Source organism: Lygodium microphyllum, chromosome 2, assembly GCF_053477565.2.
Source record: "Lygodium microphyllum isolate KBCC chromosome 2, Lygodium_microphyllum_v1.1.10, whole genome shotgun sequence".
Classification (NCBI taxonomy): domain Eukaryota; kingdom Viridiplantae; phylum Streptophyta; class Polypodiopsida; order Schizaeales; family Lygodiaceae; genus Lygodium; species Lygodium microphyllum.
Window position 1 is genome coordinate 163,814,623 of NC_141136.1, and position 18,160 is coordinate 163,832,782.

The window sequence follows — 18,160 nt, forward strand, 5'->3', positions numbered from 1 at the left end:
GTCGGGGTATTGCTCTTAAGAGTCTATGGACATACATGACTTGGTGCAAAAGAGTGGGCCACACCTTAGATGCTTTATTTCTACAGGAGTTAGCAGAATGGCCCCTTCCACTTGATAAGTGGAATCCTGGAGTGTGGAAGTCGTAGCAGTGCAAGGCTAAAACCCCTCACTACCTTTACTTGTTTCGAAATTTAGCCAAGCTTGGCCATTGGGTCCAAGGGTACAGGCACAGATGGAGGCCCACAAGGGAGAACTGCTAGGAGGTGCAGGAGATTGACCATTTGTAAAAGGCACTTTTGGACAAACTTGTGGAGCAACTGGCACCTTACAAGAGTCGTATGGCTTCTAGCTACTGGCTTATGGTGGCCTCTCAGTTAGTTCAAATGACTTTGTATTACTTAATAAGAGAAAATGCAGCATGCTTTGCAGAATTAGCAGCATAGACATAAGACGTCCTTCTTGATTAGGGTTACCAGAAAGTATTTCTCTACTAAAAATGTGAGGCCGCAAATGGAACCAGCAGTGGTTGAGTGATAACTGATACAGGTTATAGCACTATTCCCCAAACATCCTGAAACACTTAAAAAAAATAAGAAAACCAAACTGCAAGAAATAGTTTTGACAAATAGCTGTTTCCATTTCTACACACCCAAAATTAATTTTAATATACCGGTGTCTCAAAGCTACATACAAACTGGCTCTTTCCAATCACACTATGTAGTGTTGAATTTTGTGGAGCAGAAACTGAGCTTCCAGTAATAATGATGATAAATTACAGCTTAGGATGAGGTATTGATCCTTAAACTGTACACATGAAATCGCATAACTACTTGAAATATAGCTCCACAAGCTTTTTCAAGGTATCAAAAATGCTAGTGAAAGGGTTGAGCTGCACAGGCCGCTGCAATTTCAAATCTGGAAACTTGTTTATCAAAGCCTCTTGCATTCCTGGCATGGACATCATTGCTTGAAGTTGTCCCATGGATATGTCTTCACAATCTTGAGGGGTGTCTTTGATCTGTTTTGCATTATATCCTATTGTTTCCAAGTAATCCTTGTACTTGGATATAAACTCTGGGCCAGGATTTGGAGTGCGGGAATATATCTGCAAAATAAATCAAAGTGTTTAGTTGGAAGTTCAAAAAAATGCTGTGCAGACTCAAAAGGTGTATTTATGGCACTCTTGAGTCTTAGCTCATATAGCATGCACTGTGTAACCAAATCGATTCTTCCTAATGCCTTGATAGATGTGCATCATAGTGTACACATTCGGTTGAACACTAGTTTTCACATGGATATTACACAGATAGCTTTTCCTGCCATAAACGTGCACTTTTTACTGTCAGCCCTTGCACTGCAAGATTGAAAAGCATTGATATGTTTGATTTGGGATGACTCACGTGCATTTGAAATTCCATGTGCACACAACAGCCTCCTCCTTTGCCCACACACAACATCCACTCTAAGCTATCTCCTACTTAAAATGTGATGCTCCATCTTTTAATTTCATAGTCCCTTAGTGAGAACAGAGAGGACATCAAAGTTAAGAGGTCAAAAGCTAGTACAGCCTAAGCTGGCCACACCAATGGTTACCAAAATCTATTTCGAGTAATAATTTTGCATATTGTGCACAAATCCACAATTTTGAGTCTCTAAGTGTAATTCTCTGCACTCTCTAGTCATCTTTTCATTTGAGGTAGTTCGGTTGCTTTTTAACAGGCCATGTGCGCCTTTATCTATTTTGACTCATTGATCCTTTCCATCTCATCCAAAACACCAAAACAAGCTGACCATAGAACTCCACTAGAGATTGGTTGAGGAAACTAGGCTGGTGGTGCACACAGTGAGGTTCCGGATGAGAAAAGATCTACACAACAATCTGCATTGTCTGTTCTTCAAAAATCAGATGCAGTAAACATTGACACCAACCTTCTGGGTTCTTTCATTTTCCATATTCTTTTCTGATGGGTGCTCCTCAAAAATACAGTCACCAACCATCCCGGCTCTAATACAATCAGTAGATTGCGACTTGTTTACCTGATCATCCTCTTCCATATGTATTCTAGCCTACTGCCTTCTCGTTTTGACCAGGCAAGCAGGGCAGCACTTCTTCCAAGATGTTCAAAGTGCCTTGGTCTCAATTGATTCTTTGAAGCAACTTACTCCAATAGACCTCATCCATGTGTCCTCATGCCTTCTTGACAATAAGCAGAGGAGAAAGAGCAGAGAAAGAAGATGCCTTTCCATGCATATGTTGTAAGAGCTATCTCCCATCGTTCTGCATGCATACAAGTAAATTGTATCTAATCCTACCCTACTACCAAAAGGGAGCAGCCATGTGTCCCCCAGGTGTAAGGTGCTAAAATAAACTTGCTCCCAGCATGATATTGTATGTGGATGCAACTACTCAAGGTGGTCACCATCAATCTACTTGCCTCTCAATCTCATGTTCATGTGTGCAAAATTCCACGCTATAGTAAGGTCTGCTCCAAGTCATTACAGGAGTTAGCATGTCTCTGGAGCAGAGCACACAACCATTGGGCCCTGCAAAAATGGGGGTTTTGGCTCTTGTGCTCACAGGTTAAGAGCTAAAGTAAGATTAGGCTTTCTAACAACCGGTTCCAGTATCTCAGATTGGGACTTTTATTCTTACAAGTTTTGGAATTTTTCAGAGTCTCAAGACAATTGTCAAATGAGGTCCTTGAAGTCGGTTCAACCAAGCAATATAACCCTTTTAGCAACTACAAGAACCATTAAAGAACATAAATCATGAGGTGAGAAAATGAGTTTTTAGCACATATGCAAAAGAAGATATATACCTGCACAAAGCTTTTATCTTTTGCTCCTGATACAAGGGCAAAATTGTCATAGTCAGTGTCTATCACATCATATGGCTCCTTTGGAATGAAAGGAAGAAATGGAAATTTAAGATAGCATTTTGATGCAATCATTTCCTGCCTCTCTTCTTCTGTCTCAGCCATGGAAACATCTGCATCGCTAACGCACCTTACAACCCCTCTAATGCCTGTGATATAACCATCTGGACTGCCATGAACACAAAAGGTGTCGACCTGTATGCTCTTGTTCTGTTCATCAAAGGTGTACACACCCTGCAGGCTCAAAAGCAAAGATGTGAATTTTGCTTATGACTATGAGTAAAGGTTAGACCAGCACAGACGAGATTGTTCAATCATAGATAAAATCATTTTCCATTTGAACTCCTAACATCCTGTCCACCGGACCTGCGTGCAGTGGCAGTCTTCTTGTCCCGAGCCTGCAAATCCACGTTTTAGTGAGGCTACTTCAAACCATCTCCCAGCATATCTTGTAGGATTGAAATTCTTGGCAGTCATTCCTCCCATCACAAAAGGAGGTGTTTCTCCATTCATGGCATCAGTTGCACTATCTAGTTTTAGAATATCATCTGCTTGGACTGCTGCTATTTGGCATAAATCAGCAGTAGAATGAGGAACCAGAGACTCTGCTAAAGCCTGCTGAGAGTATATGAAGTTAAGCTCACATTAGAGGTGCTTTGAGGGCAGACTTTTTGCCTGTACATCTGACTTAAGGCTATGCAGTAAAGGCATATAAATATAATATGATAATTGTCACCTGACTTGTGTTTATAAGACAAGCTACAGCCAGTGTACAGGCAACTGCCTTACGTGAGAAATCCTTGGCCTGTGGAATCTCAGAGGTGCTCCATGAACACGCGATACTGACTCTTCTACTGAAGTTGTTCGATCTTGACCTGTAATAATCATAGACACACCTCTCTCTCTCTCTCTCTCTCTCTCTCTCTCTCTCTCTCTCTTCGTGAAGATAATTGAATTAAGTAATAAATATTACATCAGACCATCAGGTCAACATTGAAAATAACAGACATGAAGGAAAGTCTACAGTGACTCTAACACACAAATGTCAACTGAAACTACAGCTGGTGTGGAGCGAACAGTATCCAGCCAGGGAGCAGCAATATTGGGAAGAACCAGATCGGCAGACACCATAGAGGTGATCTGCCACAACACTAAACCCCAAGTTCGGGCCACATGACCATGAATACCAGATACTGAATCAAAAATGCAGGCATTCCGAGTATGCCAAATATGCCACAAGGCTGTCCATCTAAGGAAATGGAAAAGGCAGAAATAATCTGAACTCAAAGAGGTCATGGAGGTCATCTTCCCCAAGATCCATGAACGAGCTGATATCCGCTGTCGAGTCAACGAGGACCAGACAGGGAAAATAAAACTCCAAATCTGTCTTGCAACAGGGCAAAAGACAAAAAGATGAAGCATTGTCTCATCGCAGGTAGTACAAAATATACATAGCCAAGCAAAGATCTTACGAGCACGCAGTAAATTCCCAATAGGAAGAGCCCCAATAAGTAGCCTCCACATAAACACTTTTCCCTGATACGGAACCTTAGATTTCCATAGTTGGATGAATTAGTCCTACCACTTCTTTTTGCTTTCCCAAGAATGCCATACTTTATTTGCCTTATCCATGACCCATCTCTTGGCCTCTACCATCTGATGATATATCTGGTTGGCTTACCTTTTCTCGAAATTGTCAGGAATCACAAACATCCAATCGCGCCAAGGAGACAAAAGGTGTAGTGCAGGCAAAGGATAGTAGCTCATAATTCTGTCCTGTATGGCCGTCCAAATAACATAATATCCTCTAGGCACCCGAAAGTGCTTATGAATATGCCAAAAGGAGTAAAGACGGCCTTGCTCGGGAATGACACCATCCTAGACTATCTGTAGCCCTAGACGAGCAATCTAATTAAACTTATCTCTCTGCAGATCTTGATCAGGTCAATTTGTTTTGTTTTGTTTATTGAGCCGGGTGCCTAATCAGACTCAAAGGCAGAACCCTGTACCACTAGCTTATGATTTCACTACTTCCTTCAAGAGCAAGATCCTTGGAAGATTCCGCCCAGAGGGTGGAACGTGGGTAGGCACCTAGCACCCCGGTTCAAGGGCCCAAGTAGTGCTGGACTCTCACCAGCTAAAACCGCCAATCTTGGCGGATTCCCTTAAAGGGATGCCATACCCCAAGGTTGGGCGTCAGCTCAAAGGTGGGGTCCCGTCGCGCACCCAAGCCAACACTACCTCCCGACAGCATTCGCTTGCTTGGGCGAGGCGGTGCCATCATTGGTATGAGTACGAGCTTGCGCACAAGTTCGCAAAGGGAGGATATCGTCATTTCTCTATCCATTTAAGGATAGGGATCACACATATAATGCTCCCCAAGTACCTCGGCATCGCCATTACCTCGCCGAGAAATGCTGCTACGAGGCAGTGCCTCGGAACAACATTCCTCGAGTGCGAACGAGTGCTCACCCAATTGGGTAAACACACCTCGCCAACCTCCCCACCAAGGAGTAGCGCAACTTCATCCTCTAAGGTACTCCCCCGAGACAAAAGGTCGCGAGCATCCAACAACCTGGAGGAGGCTAGTACCTCACCTAGTAGGGAATTCTCCTCGTAGTAAAAATCCGAGGGGCGCCAAACCGCAAAACGTAACATCACCTGCCAAGATGTAATCATACGGGAAAGGAGAAAAGACTCGGAGACCTTAATAGATCTTGTGGAGTTTAGCACATGCCACAAGAAGCATGAATAACCGTGCTACCATGAGAAATGCCAGTTTTTTCTATAAAAAATTTTACTATATCTGTCCAGGGATGAGTCTGTACACAAATGCCTGCAGAAGAGCTAACCTCAAAGCAACCATATGAAAATTAACATCCAAGAGAGCAGCTTTCCCCATCCTTTTAGGAGTAGTCACGCGTTGCCATGAAATCCACACCTGACCTAGACGATTTCATTTCTTCTTCCATAACATGAATTGGATAGGTCCAATTTCAATAGGGACTTCTTAGTCCAAGGAAGCAATGGCAAGAAAAACGAAATCATGCTAATCATAATGCATTGAGCAACTTTAAGTCTCACATGCAGAGGCCAGCCTTGAGACTTCCAGTACATAAACCAATCATTAATATGGGGTGCCATCCAATCCAACAAGGCATGAGGAGCTACCTCCACATCGATAGGATAACCCAAATGTTTGGTTATATTCCCCTTAGGAATCACAATACCATTCCAACCCAAAGCTTGCAAATCATTTTCCGTACAAGAGAGCAGAGTGGATTTCTGAACATTAATATGGAGTCCCGATGCCATAGCAAAAAGTTTCCACACGACCATTGCCCGATTAACATTCAAGCGATCAGCCTTAAGAAACGTAAAGGAATCATCTGCCAAAGATTGACTCACAAGTTGGGCCCCACTGGGAAGAGACAAACCAAATCTCACCTTCATTGGCCAACCTATCCAACAAAGAAAGCATCGGGTAAGTAACCAAAGCAGACAACAAAGGACTAAGAGGGCAGCCTTGCCGGAGAGAGCTAGATAAGGTAATTTCATGAGTGATCCCTCCATTAAGTGCAATACGGGCCACTGCCCCCTGACCAATAGCATCTACAAGAGAAACCATCAGTGGCCCAAAACCCATGGTGAACATTAGCTGCCTCAAAAAAGACCAGCTTACATGATCAAATGCCTTTTCAATATCAAGCTGAACCATGACCACTTGTTGGCTGAAGCTTTTGCAAAGTCAATCCCCAATTGAACATTCAAAATGTTATGCATTATATTCCGACCCTTAATAAAACCGTATTGGTATGGATGAACCAAAAGCAGAAATACTTTTTGCAATCTGTTGGCAATGATTTTTTAGAAAATTTTGTATAAAGAGCCCATAACAGAAATGGGTCTCCATTGTTCCAAGAAGTAGGAGAACCTTGGGCAATAACCGGATAACTGCAATCTTCCAGTTCAGAGGCATGACACCGGAATTCCAAACTTGCTAACACTGACGAGTCAACGGATCCTTAAGTTGTTCAACATTAGTTGAAAACAGCTCGTTAGGAAGCCCATCCCAACAGGGCTTTTCCTTTTAGGCAGATGGGACAATACCTCTTCCACTTCATCCTCTGAAATATCTGCCTTCATAAGGCGACCCATTCTGGCTGAACCTAATTACTAAACAGATCACAAATGTATCTGTGAATAGAGTGTCAACGTCAAAAAGAATCTCTTGAGGGCCCAGCAATGATTTGTAAAAATCTACACACATCTGAATTATGGATGCAAGATCTGTCACCATAGCACCTTGCTCATTCTTCAAACGCACAATATTTTCCTGAGCATATTTCTGATGTAAACGAGCAAAGAATTGGTGAGATTGACAGTAGTTATCGTGCAAAGCTTCTACTCTGGGACAACAATTTGTACTTAGCATATTCCTCTTCCTGTAAAGATTAACTCGGGCTTTCAACCATTCAATGCATATAAGCAAGTCATCATTGGTATCCCCCAACTGACACTGAGACAACAAATGGGCCAACAAAGATTGTGCATGCAGCAATTCAATGGGCAAAATGGAAGCATGCTGAATTCCATATTGACGGGATAATATACGCACATTATCCCTAAAAACATGCCATGCTTTCGTCCCTTCGAATAGGACCCTAGAACAAAAGGAATCAATTATTTGATGAATACATTCTCGAAACTGATTTTGCATGAGAAAGGATTGATTGAAACGAAGAGGTAAACAAGCTAGGAGAGCCTTATAAGTATAAATAGGTCAGTGTGTCATTTCCAAGATCAAAGGATAGTGATCAGACAAGACATGTTGTCGCTCTATCCACATATCAATGGCTGCAAGGAGAAAAGAATCACTTTGACAAATATAGATCATATCCAGTGTGGCCCATGTGTTTGGATGCTGAAGAGAACGATAAGTATATCCTAACCGAGAGGGATGTATCCAAGACCACATGTCCTATTTCAAAGACTCGGCTGCAAGAGCATCCCAAGCTTGTCGCTCAAGACCATCCATAACCAAGTGTTGTGAAGTTGTCTGATCCAGAGATGTACATGCATTAAAATCTCCCATTACAAAGCCTTGATGATCCATGGCAAGGCAATGCAAGTCATCCCAAAGCTGACGACGTTGTGTAAACTCCCTTTTATCTCGTGTGTATAAACTTACAGGTGTAGGTGTAAACACACCCTTTACTTGTACCCTAACATATAAATACATTTTTATTCTTTGTGTACTCTGTAACACATTGGTACACTCTTACTCGATTCTCTCAGCTCTCAGCTCTATTGTTACTCATTCCAATCTCGCATTCAGTCAACACTCTAACTCAACAAACTGGTATCAGAGCTGTCGGCTACAGCATTCGTGCTTCCCAAGAGTGTCACAGGTCACGAGAAAGGACACGTGTAGCAGATCAGGATAGCGTGCATCAAGCATACCATCAAGCATCAGGCGCACCAGCGGGTGACCAAGTTTGACACACGCGATACGGGTTGACAGTTGACAAAGTGAGGCAGAGGCATAGGCGTCACATGTCATGTCAACATGGGCAGACGGGCAACGACCAACCAATAATTCTTTATTTTTTTATTATGAAGTGGCTTATTTTAAGCCATGGTTCGCGTGTGCAAGCATGGTCTTCAGACCAGTGCATCCTTATGCCTGGAAATTTGGGGATTTTTCCAAAATCTGACGTTGGTCATACATATAAGGATAATTTGACCAAAAAATTGCAAAAAGTTTACAAATTGGTTCCAAAATTATCAATGAAATTTTGCTTAGCAAAGTCAAATTTGTTGACATTGGTGCACAATTGACCTGAGAATTTTTTGGACTTTTGCAAGATATTGGCAAATTTTGCTAATTTTACCCATTTTATGGTATTGGACTTATGTTTTAATGAAATTGGTGCAGATTCGTCAATAAAAATTTGGGGCTTTTGCTGAAATTTGAGAATTTTGGCAAAAAAAAAGATGTCTAAAATGTACATTGCAAACATTGCTGATGCGATCTTGGTGCTATAAGCAATGAGATTCATCTCCCACTTGTGAAATATTGAAGAAATTGCAGAGAATCTTAGTTTCTTCTATGTATCAAAAGTACTTAGTCACACATGTATGCAGTACATATGTTGGGCAGCTCCCATTGAGTTGTTGTATTGATGAACAATCATTTTGCACATCTGGGATTATTGCATATGTACATATGGTGATACTGCTGAAGTGGGAGTCACCTGGCAATGATGTATGCTTTGAGTATATGCTGAAATTTCAATTATACTGCTGAAAGTCATCAGTTCTACTGTTGTACATGTACTTGGTCTAAACCTTGCTCTCATTGACTAAAAATTAGGGCTGATATTAACTGAATATTCAGCTCATTGTTTGTTGGTATAAATTGCAATATTGTTCTTTGGGTACATTGCTAAAAAATGGCTGCAAATGCTTCAAGCTGCAGTGATACTAAATCCCTTCTTGAAATCAAGAGATTTGATGGCACTGGTTTCAACTTGTGGAAGGATAGGATGCAAGGCATTTTGTTTCTCAAGGATTGTGATGATGCTCTTTTGGAAGTCAAGCCTACAACTATGACAGATAAGGATTGGGCTAGACTCAACAAGAAGGCCATTGCATACATTAAAATGGCTCTATCTAATGATGTACTTATGAACATTAACCGTCTTGATACAGCTTATGCCATATGGAAAAAGTTGATGAACACTTATGAAAATACAACTGCAGTAAATCAAGTGCATCTCATGTGCAAGCTTGTAAACATGGAGTTGGATGAGTCTAAGCCGAAATCAAAGCATTTGAGTGCTTTCACAGGGATTTTGAGCCAGTTGCGAGACTTTGGTTCGCAGCCCTTCAATGATAAATTGAAGGCCGTTTTCTTGTTGATGACTTTGCCTTATATCTGGGAGTCTTTGGTTGTCTCATTGAGCAACAATGCTGCTTTAACCTTCGATGGTGTTAGAGGCTCTATTCTCAATGAGGAGATTAGAAGAAAGTCCAGTGGAGAAAGTAGTGGTTCAGCTTCTCATCTTAGAGGTAGGTCAAAAAAGAGGGGTAATGCAAGAAATAAAGGCAAAAGCAAGAGTAAAAGGAAGGGCAAACAGCAAGATGTCACCTGCTATCAATGTGGACATAAAGGGCATAAAAAGCCCAATTGTCGTCGCTACTACAAGAAAGAGCAAGAAAGAAAGAAACAACAAGGAATAAAAAAAGAAGGATGACAAGAAAGATTATGACAATTCTCCCTCAAAAGAAGTAGCAAAGGCAAATGTTGCATCGAGTGTGGTCATTGAAGAGCTCTCTGACATTGGAGAGATGCTTGTTGCAACCTCATGTAATGATGCAGATGTTACGGCAGCAGCAAGTGATATGCACATCACTAAAAAGAAGGTGATTGATGCCTTACTTTCAGCTCATGATGGGCTATCTCGATCATGAATAGTGACCAGCAGCGCCTCTTTTCATGCCACTCCCTCTTTGGAGTCATTTTCTAAATACACTTCAGGTTGCCTAGGCAAGGTTTACTTGGGTAACAATTATGCATGTGAAATAGAGAGTCTAGGTACCATTCACTTGGCCCTTGAAAATGGCCAAGAGCTGATTTTACATGATGCAGATATGTACCCAGCATAAAGAGAAAAATTGGGCAGCTTGATGCAAGAGGCTATTTTACTACCTTTGGTGGTGGATCTTGGAAGTCCACAAGGGCTCTATGCTGATTGTTAAAGGCAATCAAAAGGGGACCGTGTATTATTTGCATTGTAAGGCATTACCTGGCAAGTATTTAGTTGTGGTTGAAGTTCATTCACAAATGGAACTTTGGCACATAAGACTTGGCCATATGAGCCAAAAAGGCCTTCAAGTTCTCTCCTCTACAGGGAGATTTGATATAAAAGGCTCTGGTCTCGACTTTTGTAATGATTGCACATATGGAAAACATGTGAAGTCTCCTTATTACTTTGATGTCGTTAAGAAGTCCAATGCTCTTGACTTAGTACACTCTGATGTGTACACTATGCATGTTCATTCATATGGGGATGCACGGTACTTTGTCACTTTTATTGATGATTTCAGTAGAAAGTCATGGGTGTATGTATTAAAGAGCAAAAAGGAAGTGTTGGATGCTTTTAAAAGGTTTCACGCTTTTGTTACCACACAGAAAGGGCTTAAGTTAAAAGCTATAAGAACGGATAATGGGGGCAAGTATGTTTCTAATGAGTTCAAAAAGTTTTGTGAGATGCACGGCATTAAGACTGAGTTGACAGCCCCTTACAATCCTCCATCAAATGGCATTGTTGAAAGATATAATCGCACACTTTGTCAGAGAGTCAGATGCATGGTATCCACAACTAATCTCCCGCAACACTTTTGGGGAAAGGCTCTTAAAACTGCAGTTCGTGTGTGCAATCGCTCTCCCAATCGTACATTGGAAAATGGCATTCCTGAAGAGGTTTGGTCTGGCAAACCTACTTCATATAACCATTTGCGTATCTCTGGTTGTGATGCTTTTATGCATACTCCTGTAAATCAGAGGACTAAACTAGACATGAAATCCATCAAGGGCATCTTCATGGTATATGGAGATGAGGGAGAGATGGGATATAGAGTTTGGCTTCCTCACGATAGGGAGATAGTACGCAACCGAGACATAGTATTTAATAAGGTAAAGTTGCTGAAAAATGCTACATATGGTGAACTTGATAAAAAGAAGGTCAAATTTCAGTATGAACAGCCAGCCATTCAGTAACCATTAGCAGAAGATTCTATCCCTTTTGATACTGAAAATGATCAGCAACCTATTGTGCTACAACCAAAAGATATTGGACAACAAATTGATGCACATGATGGAATAGGACAGCAACAAGAACATGCTGAAAACAGGTTACAGCTGCAAGAAAATGCTCAAAACCAACCACCAGGTGATGGTGTGCATATACCTGAGGATATAGGCCCATTGCCTATCAATACAAATCATTGGGTAAGAAAGTCTACACGCATCAGAAGGCAGCCAAAGAGGTTTCAGCCATCTTTGGATTCCATTTTATTGGCTGATAAAGATGAGCCTTTGACATTTAAAGAGACACTGTCATGTGAAAACAAGAGAAAGTGGAAATTTGCTATGCAGGAAGAAATGAACTCTCTATATGCGAATAACACAAGAGAGCTTATACCTTTTCCCAAGGATAGGAAGGCTATTCCTAATAAATGGGTTTTTAAGGTGAAATGTATTGATGGGAAGCCCAAATACAAGGCACATTTGGTTGCTAAGGGCTATATACAAAAGGAAGGCATAGACTTCCAGGAGGTTTTTTCACCAGTGGTGAAGATGACTACGCTCCGTGTTTTGATTGCTCTCACTGCATCCTTGGATTTAGAATTGGCTCAGATGGATGTGAAGACTGCTTTTCTTTATGGTAACTTCGATAAAGAGCTATACATGAAATAGCCCAAAGGTTTTGCTATTCCACGGAAAGAGCATTTAGTTTGTGAGCTGAAACGCAGCTTATAGGGGCTGAAACAAGCCCCTAGACAATGATATAAAAAGTTTGATACTTTTATGCTCGGCCATGGATTCAAGCGTAGTCATGCACATCATTGCTTGTACACTAAAAAGGAGGATGATGAAAGCCTTATTGTGCTAGTCTTATATGTGGATGACATACTGATTGTAGAAAAGCATAAGAGTACTCTACATGCTCTTAAACAGTAGCTGAGTTCAACCTTCTCAATGGAAGATTTGGGAGCAGCTCAACACATTTTGGGTATGTGCATTAAAAAAGATAGAGGGCAACACTTGTTGTTTCTCTCACAAGACAAGTACATCAACTAAGTACTTGCCAGATTTAATATGGCTGATGTTAAACCTCTTGGTGTGCCTTTACCACCATATACAAAGCTTAGCAAAGCTGATTGCCCAAAAGATGATGCAGCTGCAACTCGTCCAGACATTGCTCATGCAGTGGGAGTTGTTAGTACATTCATGTCTAACACTGGCAAACCACATTGGGAAGTAGTGAAATGTATATTTAGATACTTAAAAGGTACACAAGACAAGTGTATATGCTATCGAAAGGATACATTACAACTGCAGGGATTTTGTGATTCGGGCATGGCAGGAGATCTTGACACTAGAAAGTCTACCACCGGGTATGTCTTTACTTTGGTTGGTGGAGCATGCACTCGGAGTTGTTAGTAGATTCATGTCTAACCCTAGTAAACCACATTGGGAAGCAGTGAAATGTATCTTTAGATACTTAAAGATACACAAGACAAGTGTATATGCTATGGAAAGGGTACACTACAACTGCAGGGATTTTGTTATTCGACATGGCAGGAGATCTTGACACTAGAAAGTCTACCAGTGGGTATGTCTTTACTTAAGCTGGTGGAGTTATTTCCTAGTGTTCAAGGTTGTAGAAAATTGTAGCACTAAGTATTATAGAGGCTGAATATATTTCAGCCACAGAAGCTTCTAAAGAAGCTATTTGGCTTGGCCGTTTGGTCAAGGATTTTCGTCTTTCTTTATGTACTCCAGTGCTTGGTTGTGATAGCCAGTGCAGTATGTCTAGCTAAAAATGCAATGTTTCATGCACGTACCAAACTTATAGATGTTCGGTATCATTTCATTCAACAAGTCTTGGATGATGGCCTTCTCACACTAACTAAGGTCAAAACCCAAGATAACCCTAGAGATGTTCTCACTAAAAGCCTTGCAAAGGTTCAGCATGAGCATTGCATTTGACTAGTGGGAGTTGGATAGTTTAAAGGCACCGCTTCGGGTCTTTAAGTGGAAGGTTGTTGGATGTAAAGCCCCTTTGGGTGTAAACTCCCTTTTATCCCATGTCTATAAACTTACAAGTGTGGGTGTGAACACACCCTTTACTTGTACCCTAACATATAAATACATTTTTATTCTGTGTACCGTGTAACACACTGATACACTCTTACTTGATTCTCTCAGCTCTCAACTCTATCGCTGCTCATTCCAATCTCGCATTCAGTCAACACTCTAGCTCAACACACTGTAAGGCAAGGAGCAAACACATGGAGCCAAAAGGCTATGAATACACAAGGCTACAAGAATAGAAGAAGATCATGTAGTGGGCACAACTAGAGTGGTGTGGATGCTATCCATCCATGGAGTGGCCACCTCTCCGAGGATCGCATCGGCCGAAGCCATGGAAGCAATTTGCTGTAATAACAATCCTCAAACACAACCCACATGACCATGAATACCTGAGGCCAAATCGACAATAAATGCATTGTGTGTCCGCCAAGTGATATTGTGTTGATAGCTGACTCCCCAAACAAACTCCAAAGATATTTGGATGCACTATATTCTTATGCATTGGACAATGAGCTTTCAACATAACTTGGTAAAACCAAGGTTATGGTGTTGACATCGTAATGGGTCAAGAGATCAGCACCTATGTTTACCTATGGACAGGAGGAGATAAGAGTATGCGGCTTCTTATGCATACTCGGGAGTCCTATTCACAAGTCCTACATTCTCTATTGGAGAGTTGTTGTTTTCAGCTGCACGCAATCCTATACATAGTCTTGCACACACAGCCTTTCTTAGCCTTGCTCTTTCTCAACCTTGCCCACCATTTTCTACAGATCTGGAAAAAAAAGACAATAAAACAATACTTTTTTGAATTTGGGGACTTTCTAAATTTTTTGCAATTTCTCATCTATCTTTCCAATCTCATCCCCAAATTCAAAGAAATTTTCGATGTCTCACACTCCATACCAAAATATTTGGGAGTTTTCAACCGACTTTTCCAATAAAATTTCTTGATATTTCTTCAAGAAAAATTTGAGCTTTTGCCTAATTCGAACTCGTGTGCAGGAATATCCACTAAAATTGCCAACCTTGAGCAATTTCTTCAACATTGATGCAAGAAATATAGGGCTTTTTCGATTTTTGGATCCAACACGCATCCCGAGGTGAAGTCCAATTGATGGTTGCTATCTGCACCCATCCAAAGGCAACATTATACCAAATTACTGTAAGTATAAAATCTGTTCTATTTCTCCAAAATTTTAGGGATTTTTCTTGGCACCCATCCCAAGCCAACAAATAGGTGTAACAACAATATTCAATTGCTGTTCAGATCCAATTTGTCAGAAAAAATTCTCTAAATTTGGGGATTTACAGCATCAATTTACTGAAATTGACTTTTTTTTTTTAAGGCACGCATTTCAAGGTACAGCAATGTGCCACAATTCTGAAAAGTTTGCCACACTTTTCAAGGCATTTACATGCAGATTTTGCTTTGAACCAATTTGAAAGATGAGCAGAAGGTAGAAGCACGAGCAAAAGCAAGAAGAAAGTAAGAGGGAGGTTCAAGCAAGAAGAGAGAGACTGGTATGTAGAAACTCCATCAGTCACAATGTGAGACATCCCTTCCCTTATTCTATTGCAACTAAAAGAATAAAGAATAAAGTGACAATGATAGGTGCCCTCCACTTGCACTAAATAGATGTGCAGATACTGTATACAAGTAAATGTAGGTGCCTAAGCACAAGGGCCCTTTAACTCTCAACAACCTCCCACTTCAAGGCAAATGTGTCTTGGTGAGGAATAAAAGAAAAAAGTAAAAAACATCTACAAAGAGTACAACAAGATGAGAAAAGATGTTATCTTATCCTACGCCCATCAACATCCTAAGGAAGGCATACCCTTCCATTGAGAAACTTTTAGCGAGCACATTTGCATTATTCATAACTAGCTTGATCGGACTAGATAGCTTGGTCAAACTAGTGGCAAATCCCAAAAAGTTTGTGGTTCAAGGATTATTGGATGCCAAAGACAATTGGAAACTTGTCTCAAACAAGACAACAATTGCATTTCTAAGGATTTAAAGTACATAAACGTGTTGCAGCACACCCAAGGCTGCGCTATATGACGTAGACAAGCTATTGTTCTCTGTGAATCTCATAATTCAAAAATGTTTCACCTTTTCCAAAACCTAACAACAAGCAAGATGGGTGTTTTTTTTCTCATGAAACAATGAAATGTTTCATGTATTTCAAGGCTCCGCATTTTGTAGGGGCAAAACAGGTTTTTTGATTACTATGCTCGAGATCCATAGATGGAGGACATCACCCTACATTGCTCACCCTCAACCCACTCTCATGAGAGTCACTCGTTGTTTGACATCTCTACTTCTTGAGCACCCATATTTGATTCGTCACCTTCATTCATTACTTTTCAACATTCATTCATTCATCAAAGTTTCTCTTTTTGCAATTTGCATTCTTGTTTGATCTCACTATGTTTTAGTCATGATCATGCACTCTTATGTTTTCTCTACAAACCCTAGCATATCTTCACATCAAACACCCTAACCACATCAAGAAGTTGTATCTAGGGTTAGTGCAAGGCTAGGGCAAGGCAATCTCCTTTTATAGGTGAGCTTGGCCACTACATAGATATGTAACTAGGCACAAAGGGTGGGACAAGTCAAACCAATCGGACTAGTTAGATAGGTTGCCTAGTCAAACATGTTGGGCTTGTTAGAGGAACCAAACTAACATCAATTGGACCGGGCATCCTAGTCAAACTAGTGGTAGATCTAAAATGTTTGTGGTTCAAGGATTATTGAATGCCAAAGCCAATTGGAGGTTTGTCCCAGACAAGGCACCAAGTGCATCTTTGAGGATTCAAAGTACATAAATGTGTTGGGAGGACACTCAAAGCTGGGCTATATAGCGTAGACAAGCTATCGTTAGGTGTGTAGATACACCTATTACTATGATTTCAGTTTTGCCTACAAATCTTTCTCTTCTCTTCGAATCTCATAATGCAATCGTTTCACCTTTTCCAAGATCCAACAGCAAGCAAAATGGGTGATAAATCTGATCTAAAGCTTGCCCCTAGATCCTAAACCTAACAACAAGCAATTGCAATAAATCAAAGATACAAGCAAGTTGTTCCCCTAGATCCTAACAACACCATTGTCCCCCTAGGTCCTAAAGCCATGATACTCCATGTCCGCTGAAACTGGCCCCTTTGTCTCTAAACTTCATGAAGAAGACAAGCCCCCTACATATATAGAAGAATGCTCCTCCCATAGCTTGTAAGTGGAGAGCATGCTTGGATCATAGTTCCAATTCTAGGAAGGCAAGGCACCAATCCAAGTCCCAAGATGAGACCTAAACAGACCTAGCTCCTGCTTTAGCATGCGATGCCACCACAATGCCAGAACCACATGTGCACAATTTATCTCCAAGCAATTGGCCAAATGGAGCAACTTGTAGTACATGACCATTGAAGCACAAGAAACCAAGTTCCCTCAGTCGAACAAATCAAAAACCATTTGACACACCTACCAAACAGTTAAACAATGTCCAACAAGGGCAGACCTGCCAAACTTGCAACCAGCCACACAGTTAATGAACAACTCGAGTCACACCATGCAAAATGCTGGCAAAAGAGAACTGGATGACTTGCTCTCAACTACCGGAAGAGAGGAAAGCACAGAACAAAACCACTGTCGCCACCCACTGCTAAATGTTTAATGCAGGCCCTTCCAGCCAAGCACAAACTCTTTGACTATGCATTTGCCCAAACATTGATTAATCCAACAGTTCCACAGTGAACAGTGAGATATTTGACTAGTGATTGTGATTATCACTGAGGTGCCATTAATATAAGTGATATCTTCTAACATCTGAGCTTACAAAGTTGCGCACTAGAGCAGTCAATGTAGACAAGTCTGGCCTGCAATGTAGGTGCCACATTAGACCTACTATCGAAAAGAACTCACACAACCCCTAAATAGAAAGGTTTAGGGTGCAAATGAAGGCACCGAGCACAGAGAATAAGCTTTGCAAATGACCTGGTAGGGAAGACGGTTACATTGGAGTAACAGCAGCCCACTGCAGGCAAGTTGAGGGATGCCATGGCTTTCTCTCTCGCGCAAATCGGGTACTGCAGATGTCGCTTCGACCTGTTACCTATGGCTCATCCTCCTGCGATCCTCATCTCTCTCTCTCTCTCTCTCTCTCTCTCTCTCTCTCTCGATAACACACACTCTCTCAGAATGCCAGCTGGATAAGTTCTCGTGGCGCATAGTAACTGTGGGCCCATGACCTCACACGTAAGATATCTTCTCATTTGTTCACAGCAATAACTTTGGAGGAAAAAGCCACAAGGTAAGGATTAGGTTGCACTAGGGCTAGAGGGGGAGGTTCAAAACCCATTCCCCTAGCAACCCAAGGTCCACGGTGAGGAGGAT

At 41.3% G+C, this 18,160-nt stretch overlaps 1 protein-coding gene across 2 annotated transcripts; it reads right to left on the reverse strand.

The window, feature by feature from the left end:
- Positions 1 to 606: 606 nt before the first annotated feature.
- CHL (chloroplastic lipocalin) lies at positions 607 to 17,958 on the reverse strand. Of its 2 annotated transcripts, none has more exons than XM_087700978.1 (5): positions 17,762 to 17,958; positions 3,613 to 3,751; positions 3,243 to 3,494; positions 2,820 to 3,110; positions 607 to 1,105 (listed from the first exon to the last, which is right to left on the reverse strand). In XM_087700978.1, the coding sequence occupies exons 1-5, from the start codon at positions 17,824 to 17,826 to the stop codon at positions 827 to 829; spliced, it is 1,026 nt and encodes a 341-aa protein (XP_087557104.1). In that variant the 5' UTR covers positions 17,827 to 17,958; the 3' UTR covers positions 607 to 826. The 2 variants fall into 2 exon arrangements, with proteins under 2 accessions (XP_087557104.1, XP_087557114.1); XM_087700988.1 differs by having other exon boundaries at positions 608 to 1,105; positions 3,243 to 3,491; positions 17,762 to 17,957.
- Between the last annotated feature and the right edge of the window lie 202 nt (positions 17,959 to 18,160).

What these genes read in the sequence shown, in the direction of transcription:
- CHL (XM_087700978.1), bottom strand. Translation starts at nt 17,826, where the DNA reads ATGGCATCCCTCAACTTGCCTGCAGTGGGCTGCTGTTACTCCAATGTA. An exon ending in GTAACCGTCTTCCCTACCAG is followed by an intron (nt 3,752 to 17,761) that starts GTCATTTGCAAA and finishes TGATTATTACAG; the next exon opens with GTCAAGATCGAACAACTTCA. An exon ending in AAGACTGCCACTGCACGCAG is followed by an intron (nt 3,111 to 3,242) that starts GTCCGGTGGACA and finishes TTGAGCCTGCAG; the next exon opens with GGTGTGTACACCTTTGATGA.